This window comes from Pan paniscus, chromosome 20 (genome assembly GCF_029289425.2).
Source record: "Pan paniscus chromosome 20, NHGRI_mPanPan1-v2.0_pri, whole genome shotgun sequence".
In the NCBI taxonomy this organism is placed as follows: Eukaryota; Metazoa; Chordata; class Mammalia; order Primates; family Hominidae; genus Pan; species Pan paniscus.
The window spans coordinates 63,403,588-63,418,967 of record NC_073269.2 but is presented as its reverse complement, the minus strand read 5'-3'; the positions used below and the strand labels follow the sequence as shown (position 1 = coordinate 63,418,967).

The 15,380-nt window shown below is 43.7% G+C and overlaps 1 protein-coding gene across 4 annotated transcripts; it reads right to left on the bottom strand.

Annotated features, from left to right (window-relative positions):
* Positions 1-384: 384 nt before the first annotated feature.
* On the bottom strand, positions 385-14,884 carry USP29 (ubiquitin specific peptidase 29). 4 transcript variants are annotated; one of them, XM_055103566.3, is made up of 4 exons: positions 13,704-14,884; positions 11,372-11,521; positions 9,730-9,830; positions 385-5,204 (listed from the first exon to the last, which is right to left on the bottom strand). In XM_055103566.3, exon 4 carries the CDS (start codon positions 5,186-5,188, stop codon positions 2,450-2,452), a length of 2,739 nt encoding a protein of 912 aa, XP_054959541.2. In that variant the 5' UTR covers positions 5,189-5,204; positions 9,730-9,830; positions 11,372-11,521; positions 13,704-14,884; the 3' UTR covers positions 385-2,449. The 4 variants fall into 4 exon arrangements, with proteins under 4 accessions (XP_054959541.2, XP_003809927.3, XP_054959539.2 ...); XM_003809879.6 differs by having other exon boundaries at positions 13,580-14,610; XM_055103564.3 differs by having other exon boundaries at positions 13,254-14,294.
* Between the last annotated feature and the right edge of the window lie 496 nt (positions 14,885-15,380).

Genomic DNA, 15,380 nt, shown 5'->3' with positions numbered 1-15,380 from the left:
AGGCTGGAGTACGGTGGTGTGATCTCAGCTCACTGCAATCTCCGCCTCCCTGGTTCAGGTGATTCTCCTGCCTCAGCCTCCAAAGTAGTAGCTAGGACGACAGGCATGCACCACCACGCCTGGCTCATTTTTGTATTTTTAGTAGAGACAGGGTTTCACCATGTTGGCCAAGATGTTCTCGATTTCCTGACCTTGTGATCCGCCCGCCTTGGCCTCCTAAAGTGCTGAGATTACAGGCGTGAGCCACTGTGCCCGGCCTACATTTCTTTTTTCATAGTACTTTCCTTCTTTTCCTCTTAAATGCTAAAAATAATGTATTTTTAAAAACCTCGTACGTATGTTTCTGGTTGCTCTTCTTTTCTTTCCCACACCTACTCTGCCTAATTTTGCCCCATTCCTTATATAATACCAGGCTCTTATCTCTTTTTACCCAAAAAATCCTCTCAATTTCCATTTGTCTACTCACATGGCCATTTAAAAAAATCGTTCTTTACTCCTTGCTGAATCCACAGTCTAACACATCACCCACTGATACTGGGTACATTATAAGCTGTTTAAGGCTTGGCCACCAGGAAATGTTGTACATTTATGAGGATGGGTTTATCGTCTTATTCATATTAATAACATGAGCAACATCTTGCAGTGCTTTTGAATTCACAAAATCACACGGATATTTAGTATACTGCATTTTGCATATAACCCTGATGTTATGCCCTGAAATTCCTGGAAAATGGTAAATAACAGTTGATTGCTGCATAGCAAATTTTACTAGTAACCAGTCATAAACACATGTGGAAGCTAGCCAATGGTATATGTATGGGTTGGGTTATTATTTTAATAACTTTACAAAGGAAAAGTACTCACCCCCTGCTTTCTTTCTGTGTCGTGACTGAAAATCATGGACTGCTTTGACCATTCTGACCAGCCAAGCTGCAGGCTTTTCCCAGAAGGCTTGAATCCAAACCAGAGCCTGAAACATTCCCAGGCACTGATAGAGGTATTTAGGTTTAGGTTGTTGCCCAAAACACTAAAAGAAACTAGTCCCCGCCCTTGACCAAATTCCTTATAAACTTATATAACCCCATACCCTGACCCTCTCACTGCAGCAGACACACCAAGGTAGACCATCCCCCCTCCCGCCTTTTTTTTTTTTTTTTTTTTTTGAGGCAGGGTCTTTCACCCAGGCTGGAGTGCAGTAGTGTGATCATAGCTCACTGCAGCCTTGAACTCCCAGACTCAAGTGATCCTCCCACATCGGCTTCCTGAGCAGCTGAGACATGTCTGGCAAAGTTATTTATTTATTTAGAAATGGAGTTTTGCTCTTGTTGCCCAGGCTGGAGTGCAGTGGTGCGATCTCGGCTCACTGCAACCTCCATCTGCTGGGTTCAAGTGATTCTCCTGCCTCAGCCTCCTGAGTAGCTGGGACTGCAGGTGCCTGCCACCACGCCCAGCTAATTTTCTATTTTTAGTAGAGACTGAGTTTCACCATGTTGTTCAGGCTGGTCTCAAACTCCCGACCTCAGGTGATCCGCCCGCCTTGGCCTCCCAAGTGCTGGGATTACAGATGTGAGCCACCGTGCCTGGCTGCTGAATTATTTTTTGTAGAGACAGGGTCTTGCTATATTTCCCAGGCTGGTTTTGAACTGGTCTGCTCAAGCAGTCCTCCCACCTTGGCCTCCCAAAGTGCTGGGATGACAGGCATGAGCCACGGTGCCCAGCTGGTTGACCATGCTTTTTTCTCTCACTGTCCGCCTGAGGGTATGCTGCAGAACTCTCTAAGTTCCCCCTAATAAATGCTCCGGACAGATCCCTCTGGTGTTTGGTGCTTCTTTCTTTGGAATCCCAACCGGCCCGATCTCAGAATGGTTTTGGGCACTCTCTTGTTGGAATTTCCCTGCTGCCACTTTTGGGGTGACTCTATCTAGTCTTAGGTTCAGTGGGACAAAATAAAGGAGTGCAAAAAATTTAATGAAAATCATTTATATAACATAAGCAATCCATATCAACAGTAGCAAAATACATCAAGATACTCCACACATTACCAGTGTTCTTCAAACTTTCATGAGCACTAGAATCTCCATCTGATTGCTGGCTCACACCTCCTGTTTCTGCATCAGTTGGTCTAGAGAGTGACCCTAGAATTTGCATTTCTAATCAGTCCCTAGCTGTTGCTGTTGCTGGTTGAAGAATAACATTTTGAAAACCACTGTCAAAACGTGAAGAGCACCATTCTAATCTTGCAGGGAAAATATGCATATGCGCCTGAGTTCTGGGATCTAGGTGTCTGAAGCAGTTAAAATAGATATTCCCCCCAAATAAGTGTTTTTCATTGAGCTTTCATCCTGAGATACTTGTTCCTTCATTCTGAGTGAAGTACAGGATTCTCTTTGCAAGGATGAAGTGAGGCCGAGTGAGTCTGTCAAGCAGGTCTGTACAAAGAGTCACCTTCTTATTCCCCCTGAGGGATCACCCCTGCCTGTGTGCTAGGTAGCCGAGAGTTCTCTGCTTTTCTTAACAGCTCCTCAAAAATCCCATTGTGCATGTAAAAGAAGATATACCCAGAGTGAAGCCTCGCCTCCTGCATTTTGGTCTCTGAGATTTCTGATACACATAGATCGTTGTATGTGAACCAGGCCTGCTTCTGAAAGTCATACACATCGCTGATGTAATGGCCTGAATTTGGGGAGCTCCCGATATGGCTGACAACACTGATGAGTCTATAGGCCTGGAGAGGATCCCCCATCTTCACGTTTCTTGTTAGTTCCTTGGCTTCACCTCTTGTGTTCTCTGTATCTAAAATGTTTTTGTTTCCTGGGTTGTCAGAACCCAGTGCCCCAAGGTGATTCAGGTCAGCCTTTGGAAGTCTTAATTCTGTAGACTGATTGAGGATCTCTTCTGTATGTTCCTGGGCATCCAGCTTCCTAACACCTGGAGGTGGTGCCTGCTGAAGAAATTCCTCTATGATGCTCTCCTCAATACACTGCTGGAGCTGTTCAGCCATTCCTTGAGATCCTTCTGGAATCCTGTTTTCTTTACAGTCATAAAAGCCATTGGTGGACTCAGTGACACTGTCAAAATTGAACTCTATGAATGTATTGGTTTTCTCATACTTCTGAAGTTCTGGATATTGAGGCACCTCTTGAAGATGAACCTCGACAAGCCTTGTGTCTGGGCTGCTGATCAGCTTCCCTCCATCTTCATACATCACAGGAAGAGAAATGTCTCCCTGGTCCATCAGTGAGTCAGCCACTGGAAGCTCCTTTTCACCGATTGCCCTGTCTCTAAAGTGGACCAATTCTGACTCTAGTGCAGAGCCATTTTCCAGGTCTCTCTGATGCTGCTCTTGGCTTGCATCTCCACAGTCTCTCTGGAATCTTTGTAGGTCGGCATTCTTGTCTGGTTCAATGGGTAGAACCAGGGAATCACTGGATTCTGAGGTCAGCTTCATTGATGGTGTCAATGGGCTGGTGATCTCAGAAATCATCTCCTGAGAGACTTCCAGGACTTCACATTTCCCAACAGGTGCACTACTGCTCAAGGGAAGAGGTGGTTTGGTGCTTTCATTGCAATAAGAAGATAAACTTAAAGATTTGGGAATATAAACTTGCTCGTTATTCTTCACCAGCAACCAAGAATTGTTGAAGCTATAGCGTTTCAGATGAATGATAAGGACCCTGGAGAGCCTACTAAATGTACGCCTTGCAACGCAACTCTTCTGCTTACACATCTCACAGTTATATTCAAGCTCTTCTTCTTTAAAGAAAAGATCTAAAGAATTCTGAATGGACAAAGGAAGTGGTTTTGTTTCTTGGTGCAGGTTGATGGAGAGATAATTATTAGGTTCTACCTTGAGAACAGCATGACCACAAGCTTTACAAATAAGGGAGAGCTGCAATTCAAACTCAAAATTAGCAACAACAGGGCAAACAAACACTTTGGTGGCAGCACTACCAACATGCATTTGTGGAGATGAATTTTCATCCCCACATTCTTTCCCAGTATTCAAAATGGCATTTAACTTTTCCATGTCTTCTTTCAGCTGGTCTAAACACTGACCTAAAAACTCGTGAGCATCATTCTGCATGCTGCCAGAAAATATTTCTGCAACTGCTGAAATGACTTTTTTAACATTCCCAAGTAATTCTCTCTTGATCTTTGTACTACAGAAATCTTTCAAAGCAAGCAGCTGGGTCAAGGTCATAATAAGAGCCTCAAAGGGAATATATTCCCATGGGACACCTTGAGTGAGTAAGTCATCAGCAAAAGATGGAATTGCAAATAGCGATTGTAAAATTGCATTCATGTAACAGGTGTTTCCCAAATTGGGGAACCCCTGCTGCAGTTGCTGTGAATGAGAGTCAAGAGGCACCTGGGCTTTGTTGCATCTCGGGTCACCCTGGCTGTGCTCTGGTTCCAATGGAGATGTCAAACCATTTTTGGCATTGAGAGTCTGGGTTGCAAGAACAGTCTCATCTAGGTTAGGATTTCCATTACAGTTGGTATTGAATGAAGGCCCGAGTTTCAAATCTCTATCTTTTTCTAAATCCTCTAAACTTGATGGGTTCTTCCTATTGCTTTGTATATATTTCAAGGAATCTGTCTTATATTTCTTGTTTGGTACAGGGTTATATTCCTTCAGAATGTCCTCATTTGTCTGCAGATCAGAAGATAGCGTGTTTTGCCCCTTCCCACCTTGATTTTCTAATATCCCCTTTTTCACATGTGTTGGTGATTTCGACATAAACAAAGGCATCTTCTGATAACTTGGCTTGTTACAAATGCTGTAAAATGAAGTTTTGTCAATTTCCTTCAGCATATTCCTGCTTTCAAACACACTCCAATCATCATCAGATTTCATGGGTTGCTGAGATTTGTTTTGGTGGATTATGTCCAGAAACATATTCAACTGTTTAGCATCTCTGTAGGATAATTTGTCAATAAACAAGAACACGTTGTTTTTCAAAGTTAAACGCAGGTGACTTTGTCTTTTTTTACAATGTCTAAGGACCACACTTCTAATGTTGTTGCTCAGCTGAAAAATTCCTATAAATTTTCCAGATTTGAAAGTGACCACCAGTTTAATTTCCTTTTGTCTCTGCACTGTTTCAATGAGAGCTTCTTTCAGCTTAGTCATCCCAGTCTTCTGGCTCCAAATTTGGATGAATCCACGTACCTTTAGAGATATCATCCTTTCTTTATGTAACCTAAAGAAGAAAAGCACACATGCATTTTAACCAAGAATATATTAACAGTTATATTTTATGAAAAACCTCATCCACATATAATAATGATTTATTTTTAGTCTTCTTATGCTCTAAGTAAAATACTCTTTTGGGGTACTAATATTCTGAAGCTGTGCCAGTTCTCCAGAAGACATAGACTGAGGCACACGCATTTTCAAGGGAGCTGTTAGGCGAGACAGAATATACAAATGGCCAACAGAGATATGAACAGGTGCTCAGCATCACTGCTCATCGAGAAAATACAAATTTGGTTGGGCATGGTGGCTCACGCCTGTAATCTTAGCACTCTGGGAGGCCAAGTGGAAGGATCACTTGAGCCCAGGAGTTCAAAACCAGCATGGCAAAATAGGGAGACCTCATCGCTACATAAAATTTTTTAAAATTAAAAAAGGGGAGGGGCCAAGATGGCCAAATAGGAACAGCTCCGCTCTGCAGCTCCCAGAGAGACTAATGCAGAAGGTGGGTGATTTCTGCATTTCCAACTGAGGTACCCAGTTCATCACATCGGGACTAGTTAGGCAGTGGGTGCAACCCATGGAGGGCGAGCAGAAGCAGGGTGGGGCATTGCCTCACCTGGGAAGTGCAAGGAGCCGGGGACCTCCCTCCCCCAGCCAAGGGAAGCCGTGAAGAACTATGCTACTCGGCCCGGTTACTACGCTTTTCCCACAGTTTTTGCAATCTGCAGATCAGGAGATTCCCTTGTGTGCCTACACCACCAGGGCCCTGGGTTTCAAGCACAAAACTAGCCAGCTGTTCGGGGAGACACCGAGCTAGTTGCAAGAGTTGATTTTTTTTGGTACCCCAGTGGTGCCTGAAACCCCAGTGAGATGGAACCATTCACTCCCCTGGAAAGGGGGCTGAAGCCAGGGGGCCAAGTGATCTCACTCAGCAGGTCCCACTCCCATGGAGCCCAGCAAGCTAAGAACCACTGGCTTGAAATTCTCACTGCCAGTGCAGCAGTCTGAAGTTGACCTGGAATGATGGAACTTGGTTGGGGGAGGCGCATCCGTGATTAATGAGGCTTTAGTAGAGTTTTCCCTGGACAGTGCTAAGGAGGGTGGGAGGTTTGGACTGGGCAAAGTTCACCACAGCATGGCAAAGCAGCTGTGGCCAGACTGCTTCTCTAGATTCCTCCTCACTGGGCAGGGCATCTCTGAAGAAAGGGTAACAGTCCCAGTCAGGGGCTTACAGATAAAATTCCCATCTCCCTGGGACAGAGCACCTGGGGGAAGGGGTGGCTGTGGGCACACAGTTTCAGCAGATTTAATCTTTCCTGCCTGCTGGCTCTGAAGAGAGCAGCTGATCCTGATAAGAGGGATTTTCCCAGCACAGCACAACAGCTCTGCTAAGGGACAGGCTGCCTCCTCAAGTGGGTCCCTGACCCCCATGCCTTCTAACTGGGAAAGAACTCCCAACAGGGGTTGAGAGACACCTCATGCAGGAGAGCTCTGGCTGGCATCAGGCTGGTGCCCCTCTGGGACAAATCTTCCAGAGGAAGGAACAGGCAGCACTCTTTGCTGTTCTGCAGCTCTGCAGCCTCCGCTGGTGATACCCAGGTGAAAAGGGTCTGGAGTGGACCTCCAGCAAACTGCAGCAGACCTGCAGAAGAGGGGCCTGACTGCTAGAAGAAAAACTAACAGAAAGCAACAACATCAACATCAACAAAAAAGACCCCCACACAATAACCCCATCCAAAGATCAACAGCCTCAAAGATCAAAGGTAGATAAATCCACAAAGATGAGGAAAAACCAGCACAACAACGCCGAAAAATCCAAAAAACAGAATGTCTCTTCTCCAAATGATCGCAACTCCTGTTCAGCAAGGGCACAAAACTGGACAGAGAATGAGATTGATGAATTGATAGAACTAGGCTTCAGAAGGTGGGTAATAACAAACTCCTCTGAGCTAAAGGAGCATGTTCTAACCCAATGCAAGAAAGCTAAGAACCTTGATAAAAGGCTACAGGAATTGCTAACTAGAATAACCAGTTTAGAGAGGAACATAAATGACCTGATGGAGCTGAAAAACACAGCATGAGAACTTCGTGAAGCATACACAAGTATCAATAGCCAAATCAATCAAGCAGAATAAAGGACATCAGAGATTGAAGATCAACTTACTGAAATAAGGCGTGAAGACCAGATTAGAGAAAAAAGAATGAAAAGGAATGAACAAAGGCTCCAAGAAACATGGGACTATGTGAAAAGACCAAACCTACAATTGATTGGTATACCTGAAAGTGACGGGGAGAATGGAATCAAGTTGGAAAACACACTTTGGGATATTATCCAGGAGAACTTCCCCAACCTAGAACGACAGGCCAACATTCAAATTCAGGAAATGCAGAGAATACCACAAAGATATTCCTCGAGAAGAGCAACCCCAAGACACATAATTGTCAGATTCTCCAAGGTTGAAACAAAGGAAAAAAATGTTAAGGGCAGTCAGAGAGAAAGGTCAGGTTACCTACAAAGGGAAGCCCATCAGATTAATAGTGGATTGCTCCAGAAACCCTACAAGCCAGAAGACAGTCGGGGCCAATATTCAACATTCTTAAGGAATTTTCAACCCTGAATTTCATATCCAGCCAAACTAAGCTTCATAAGCGAAGAAAAAATACAATCCTTTACAGACAAGCAAATGCTGAGGGATTTTGTCACCACCAGGCCTACCTTACAAGAGCTCCTGGAGGAAGCACTAAATATGGAAAGGAAAAGCCAGCACCAGCCACTGCAAAAACACACCAAAATATAAAGACCAATGACACAGAAGAAACTGCATCAACTAATGTGCAAAATAACCAGCTAGCATCATGATGATGGGATCAAATTCACACGTAACAACATTAACCTTAAATGTAAATGGGCTAAATGCCCCCAATTAAAAGATACAGACTGGCAAATTGGATAAAGAGTCAAGACCCATTGATGTGCTATATTCAGGAGACCTATCTCATGTGCAAAGACATACATAGGCTCAAAATAAAGGGATGGAGGAATATTTGCCAAGCAAATGGAAAGCAAAAAAAAAGGATGGGTTGCAATCCTAGTCTCTGATAAAACAGACATTAAACCAACAAAGATCAAAAAAGACAAAGAGGGCATTACATAATGGTAAAGGGATCAATGCAACAAGAATAGCTAACTATCTTAAATATATATGCACCCAATACAGGAGCATCCAGATTCATAAAGCAAGTTCTTAGAGACCTACAAAGAGGCTTAGACTCCCACACAATAATAGTGGGAGACTTTAACACCCCCCTGTTAATATTAGATAGATCAATATTCTCATCACCACATAGCACTTATTCTAAAATTGACCACATAATTGGAAGTAAAACACTCCTCAGCAAATGCAAAAGAATGGAAATCATAACAAACAAGCTCTCAGACCACAGTGCAATCCAATTATAACTCAGGATTAAGAAACTCACTAAAAACCACACAACTACATGGAAAGCCTGGCTTCACCACTTACTGCTTTTGTAACACTAAGGCTGAAACTCAACCCTCCTGAGTCTTACTTTCACATAAGTGAAAATGGGACTGCAACAATAATAACGACTTCTTAGGATAAGTCATTGGGCTAAAACAGTTCAAAATTAATTGTCGACATCATATTCCTATTGCTAATCCTAGGAATATATTAAACTACAGGGATACCTCATATGGAGAAAATTAAGGCTCCATTATGGGAGGAAAGGGAGTTTAGTGACTTTTATTACAGGTTTATTGTTTGTTGTACTACATCACTCTATATGATGCTCCTGAATGACTACTGGGTAAATAACAAAATTAAGGCAAAAATAAAGAAGTTCTGTCTGGGCACGGTGGCTCACACCTGTAATCCCAGCACTTCGGGAGGCTGAGGCAGGTGGATCACCTGAGGTCAGGAGTTTGAGACCAGCCTGGCCAACATGGTGAAACCTGGTCTCTATTAAAAATACAAAAATTAGCCGGGCATGGTGGCAGGCACCTATAGTGCCAGATACTGGGGAGGCTGAGGCAGGAGAATCGCTTGAACCCTGGAGGTGGAGGTTGCAGTGAACCGAGATCTCGCCACTGCACTCCAGCTGGGGAGACACAGCAAGGCTCTGTCTGAAAAACAAAAAACAAAAACAAAACCAAAACAAAAAAGAAAACAAAACAAAAAAACCCCCACAAAAAACAGGGAGTAAGGAAAAGGAGTAAGATGGCGAGTTGTTGTGCTAGCTAATTAGCAAAACCGAGGTGGGGAGAGAGACAGAGAAACGGAAATATGAAGAGTGAAAAAAAAAAAACATGAAGGGAAAGACATCTCAAAACACAAACAGGTTTCAGAAAAAATAAAAAATATCTCTCTGAATTTGCTCCCTCCCCTTACTCATTTGCCCATTTCTCCCCAGGCAGTGAGGAATGCCTACTTCCTTCCAACATTCCAATTTCAGGAAAAGCAGTGAAATCCCAATGAAACCAACAGAAAAAGTTGCCCTTTGCTACTCACAGTTCTTTCCGAAGAAACTTGAGTCAATTTACGGAAGTTTAAGCTTTGGAGAGCTGTCCATGGTCACACTGCAGGCAGAGCTCTGACTGCCACGGCTGTTACTAGAAAGAAACAAAAAGGTCAGAGTCCTGAAACTGAGGTTTATTTAAAAAGTCTGCACATAGTCCCAACCATCTTTCGTGTTAATTTATTGCATTATATCTTAGAAACTGGGAAAACCAACCTTCCTCCAAAGTCGTTTACGTTAATTTAATCTGGGAGAAAACCTCCTGTGTTAATGGGATTATCTCTAAATGCATTCCTAAAAGCGCCCCTCCCCAATTACACAGATTAGATTAATATATCAACTGACTTCACATTCATTGGTTTTCTTGGAACTCTGCCACAACAAGACCTTCTAACAACATTTGTTGTTTGAGAAACCTTACACTTTATGGGTCTCTAACTTAAAGACTAGTTCTGACTTTGCTCACCTAGAACTTTAAGCATCTTTATTTTTTTCTTGTTACAAAGAGGCACTACAGAGAGGATGCATCGAGATCACACATTGTACATTCCAACTTCCAGGATTCCAAGCCCGGCTTCACTGCTTACTGCTTTTATAACACTAAGGCTGAAACTCAACCCTCCTGAGTCTTAGTTTCGCATAAGTGAAAACGGGACGGCAACAATAATAGCGACTTCTTAGGATAAGTCATTGGGCTAAAATGGCTCAAAATTAATTGTCGACATCATATTCCTATTGCTAATTCTAAGAATATATTAAACTACAGCCTCATATAGAGAAAATTAAGGCTCCATCATGGGAGGGAAGGGAGTTTAGTGACTTTTATTACAGGTTTATTGTTTGTTGTACTACATCACTCTATATGATTTACATGCCTTAATACCATTTAATTCTGCAAGTGACCATATGATATTCAATTTTATTACATTTAACATAGTAAGAAAACTGAGGTCCAAATGCATTATTAATACATTAAGGGACTTTTAGGAGTCACTCAGCTAAAGAAACAGGGATGTGTAATCAGAAATGGCTGCTGTTGATGGGTGCCCACATTTCTTCAATGTAGGGCATAAGCTATACTATGCCAAACCCAGCAAACCATGTGGGAAGCAGAAAATCTTCCATGATTATAATTAATGTGTCCTCAGTTTCCTGAGAGATCCTAACATAATATCTAGAGTGTGAAGAAAAGCCCCTCCATTTCATCCTGTTGCTGCTGATAAATTATTGCCTCTTTAGGGAAACTTCACCCTCACTGGACCTTAAATTTAATGAAAGGAGGAATCACAAAAATTAGAGATCATCAGCTTTTCCCTGAGCTGAGTTCAAAAGACAGGTAGGCTTCATCATTTTCATTTTGGATGCATGCTCTTTTCTGAAAATGCCAATATCCAATGCCACAGAAAACAGAAAACTAGCCCCTCAAAATAAAAACCCAGAATCAGGATGTTCGAATTTACAATTCAATCTCATAAAGGGTAGAAGATGAAATTCCCCTCATCACAATATCTGACAATATCTTTAGGGCATTAAGTTTAGACAGACCCTCCTTCCAACACTCACACACACATACACACACACAGACACACACACACATCCCATCACCCAAACAAGCAAACCTTGAATGAAACTTACAGTTTGGAGAGCTGTTCTGGGTGAGTGGATGATAATTCTTTTTTCAGAAATGAGATCTTGCTATGTTGCCCAGGGTGGTCCCAAACTCCTGGCCTCAATCGATCCTCCAGCCTCAGCCTTCCAAAGTGCCTGGATTAGACTCCATAGCGCCTGGAGAATGATGGAAGTTGAGTCTGACAGTGATTATGATGTTCCGACCTTTTATTCCCAGGTGGCTCCACCCATATCACGGGTTTTTCCAGGAAATACGTTTCTTGATTAACTTATCTCTGTGTAAGAGTTTAAAATATTTGTCTAGAAAAGGCTAGTGACTTATTTTACTTTATTTCAATTGGTAATTTAAAACTTTTATTTAGAAATCATTGCAAATATACATAAGAATTGCAAGATTAGTAGAAATAACTTATATTCCCTTCACCCAAATTTACCAACTGTGTATATTTTGCCACATCTGTCTGCTTTCTCTCTCCCTCTTTTGATGTTCTATGTATCTATCTATCTATGTATCTATCTATCTATCTATCTATTTTTTAATAGAGACAAGGTCTTGCTATGTTGCCCAGGTCTCGAACTCCTGACCTCCAGTAATCCACCCGCCTCAGCCTCCCAAAGTGCTGGGATTACAGGCATGAGCCACCATGCCCAGACATGTTCAAGTCCCTTATATAACAGGATATACTTTTACTCCTCTTAATGTTTACCTGTTTTCCTTGTAGTAACCGTGCTTTTTGTTTTATATATATATATGTGTATATATATAACATATATAAGTATATATAACATATATATGTATATATAACATATGTAAGTACATATAACATATGTAAGTATATATAACATATGTAAGTATATATAACATATGTAAGTATATATAACATATAAGTCTATATAACATACATATAAGTATATATAACATAAGTATATATATAACATATATAAGTATATATAACATATAAGTATATATAACATACATATAAGTATATATATAACATATATAAGTATACATAACATATATAAGTATATATAACATATATAAGTATATAACATAAGTATATATAACATATAAGTATATATAACATATATAAGTATATAACATATATAAGTATATATAATATATAAGTACATAACATATATATAAGTATATAACATATATAAGTATATATATAACATATATAAGTATATATATAACATATATATCCTACATTTTCAACACGTGTAACAAATGTGGATAGTTTCAAAAAGATCATTTTACGTTCTAGTAGTTACCCTGTTTGACCAAAGTGTAGTACTTTTATTTTTCTATTGCAGTGCATTTTCTTTTTTTTTTGGCGGGAGATGAGGGAGCGGAGCGGGGATGGAGTCTCACTGTGTCACCGAGGCTGGAGTTTAATGGCATGATCTCGGCTCACTGCAGCCTCTGCTTCCTGGGTTCAAGTGATTCTCCTGCCTAAGCCTCCTGAGTAGCTGGGATTACAGGAGCCCGCCACCACGCCTGGCTAATTTTTTGTATTTTTAGTAGAGACGGGGTTTCGCTATGTTGCCCAGGCGGTCTCGAACTCCTGATCCGCCTGCCTTGGCCTCCCAAAGTTCTGGAATTACAGGAGTGAGCCACCGTGCCCGGCCTTTTTTCTATTTTTTTTTTTTTTTTTGAGACGGAGTCTCTCGCTCTGTCGCCCAGGCTGGAGTGCAGTGGTGTGATCTCGGCTCACTGCAACCTCCACCTCTGGGGTTCAAGTGATTCTCCTGCCTCAGCCTCCCCAGTAGCTGGGATTACAGGCACCCACCATCATGGCCAGCTAATTTTTGTATTTTTAGTAGAGACAGGGTTTCACCTTGTTGGTCAGGCTGGTCTCAAACTCCTGACCTCAGGTGATCTACCCACCTCGGCCTCCCAAAGTACTGGCATGACAGGCGTGAATCACCGACCCAGCCCTTTTTTCTTTTATATAGTTTTTGAGACAGGGTCTTGCTCTGTTGCCCAGGCTGGAGTGCAGTGGTGCGATCATACCTCACTACACCCTCGATCCCCAAGGCTCAAGTCATCCTCCAACCTCTGCCTCCTGACTATCTGACACTACCGGCGTGGGTAATTTTTAAATTTTTTTGAGACATAGTCTCACTTTGTTGCCCAGGCTGGAGTGCAGTGGCACGATCTCAGCTAGCTAATTTTAAAATTTTTGTAGAGATGCGTGGGGGGGAGGGTCTCACTATGTTGCCCAGGCTGGTCTCCAACTCCTGGGCACAAGCGATCCTCCCGCCTCGGCCTCCCAAAGTGCTGGGATTACAGGCATGAGCCTGGCCAGCATTTTCTGTTTGAATGTTTTTACGTAACCGGAGTCGTCATGATGGAGGTACAGTTCCTTGGACTTCCGGCTCCCATGGCTCTGGAAATCTCAGCTCGGACCCGCCCCTTCCGGCGCCACCTCCCCTGATTCTCCTGGGAGCAGAAGAGTTCTGGGCACAACACGCTGCGTCTGCGCAGTGCCGGGCGCAGGCCTCCCGACCTACGGGTCTAGGTACGGGCTCTAGCGTGGCCGGGGCACATAGAGTTCCTGGCCTAGAGCTGGTGGGGCTTAACGGCAGGAGTTAGGGTTCAGAGAAAACCAGCCCAGGGGCGGGTTCATCCTGTTACCCATTCAGCCTCAAGCGAGGTGGGGTGTGGTAGGTGGGCTGGTGCTAGAAACCACGCCAGGAATTGTTAATAACAGTCATCCCGGCCGGGCACGGTGGCTCACGCCTGTCATCCCAGCACTTTGGGAGGCCGAGGAGGGCGGATCACCTGAGGTCAGGAGTTTGATATCAGCCTGACCAACGTGGCGAAACCCCGTCTCTACTAAAAATACAAAAATTAGCCGGGCATGGTGGTGGGCGCCTGTAATCCCAGCTACTCGGGAGGCTGAGGCAGGAGAATCGCTTGAACCCGGGAGGCGGAGGTTGCAGTGAGCGGAGATGGCGCCACTACAATCCAGCCTGGGCGACAGAGCGAGACTCCGTCTCAAAACAACAACAACAACAAAACCCCCCAAAAAGCGGTCATCCTCCAGGTAGAAGAGACAGAAGAGAGGGTGCGGAAGAGACTTAAAAGTCTCAGGCCTTCAAGCGTGTTTGCCTCAGCCACCCGTGAATCCTACAGGAAAACTAAAACAACGTGGCCACAAGCCCCTAAGTCTTGGGGAAGCGGACGGTTTCCCAGCCGAGCTTTAGGAGGAGGCGCCGCGGGACCTCACGGGTGACCGGGGGTAGTTTGCGCAGAGGGTCGCTTTGGGCGCGCGTAGAGTCGCGTGGTGCCTGGGCCAGAGAAGCCCAGGTGCAGTCATTTGTGGCCCTGTCCCAGCGCGCGAGGGGCCAAGGCTGGCCAGGGGCTGGGTCTGCATGGTAGCAACTGCATCCTGCCAGCTTCCATCTCTCCCCCTGAGGGCCTGAGCGGCTGCCAGAGTCAGGTCTCCAGGCCGGGCGCTCACGCGTCTGTGCCCAGTGAGGCCCCAAGATGCTGGTGAGGCCTCGACCCTGACTGGTGTCCAGAGTCTTGACACTGTCGTGAGAAGGAATTCATGGAAGAGCAGAACAAAGTGTGGAGATTCATTGCGACGGGAATAAGTACGTACTGAAGAAAGAAAAGTGCAGGCATACCACAGAGCATCACGCCCAACGGGGTTTGGAGCTACCTTTAAATATTTATTTAACCAAGGGGTGGAATATTCATGAAGATTCTTGGAAAAAGGTAAACATTTCTTGGTACTGTGGTGCCACACATTTTTATACTAAATATGGGTGTTCCCCAGAGCTGTCACAGTGGGTGTGTGACTTAGTATGTTAATGAGCACATAATGAGAGGTCCTAGGTGAAACGGGTCGAATCCAGCACCATGTTGGGTCCAGTCGGCTTTAGCCAGCTTGGCCCACACCCTGGTTTTCAGAGTCTTATCCGCCCCTAGCTTACGCAGCGATTTCAACGGTTTCCTTTGCTAGTCATGTGAAACTGTTGCCTGGAATTTTCCGTTCTCCTGTGA

Excerpts from the sequence above, each read along its gene's own strand:
- USP29 (XM_055103566.3), bottom strand. The coding sequence starts at position 5,188 with ATGATATCTCTAAAGGTACGTGGATTCATCCAAATTTGGAGCCAGAAG.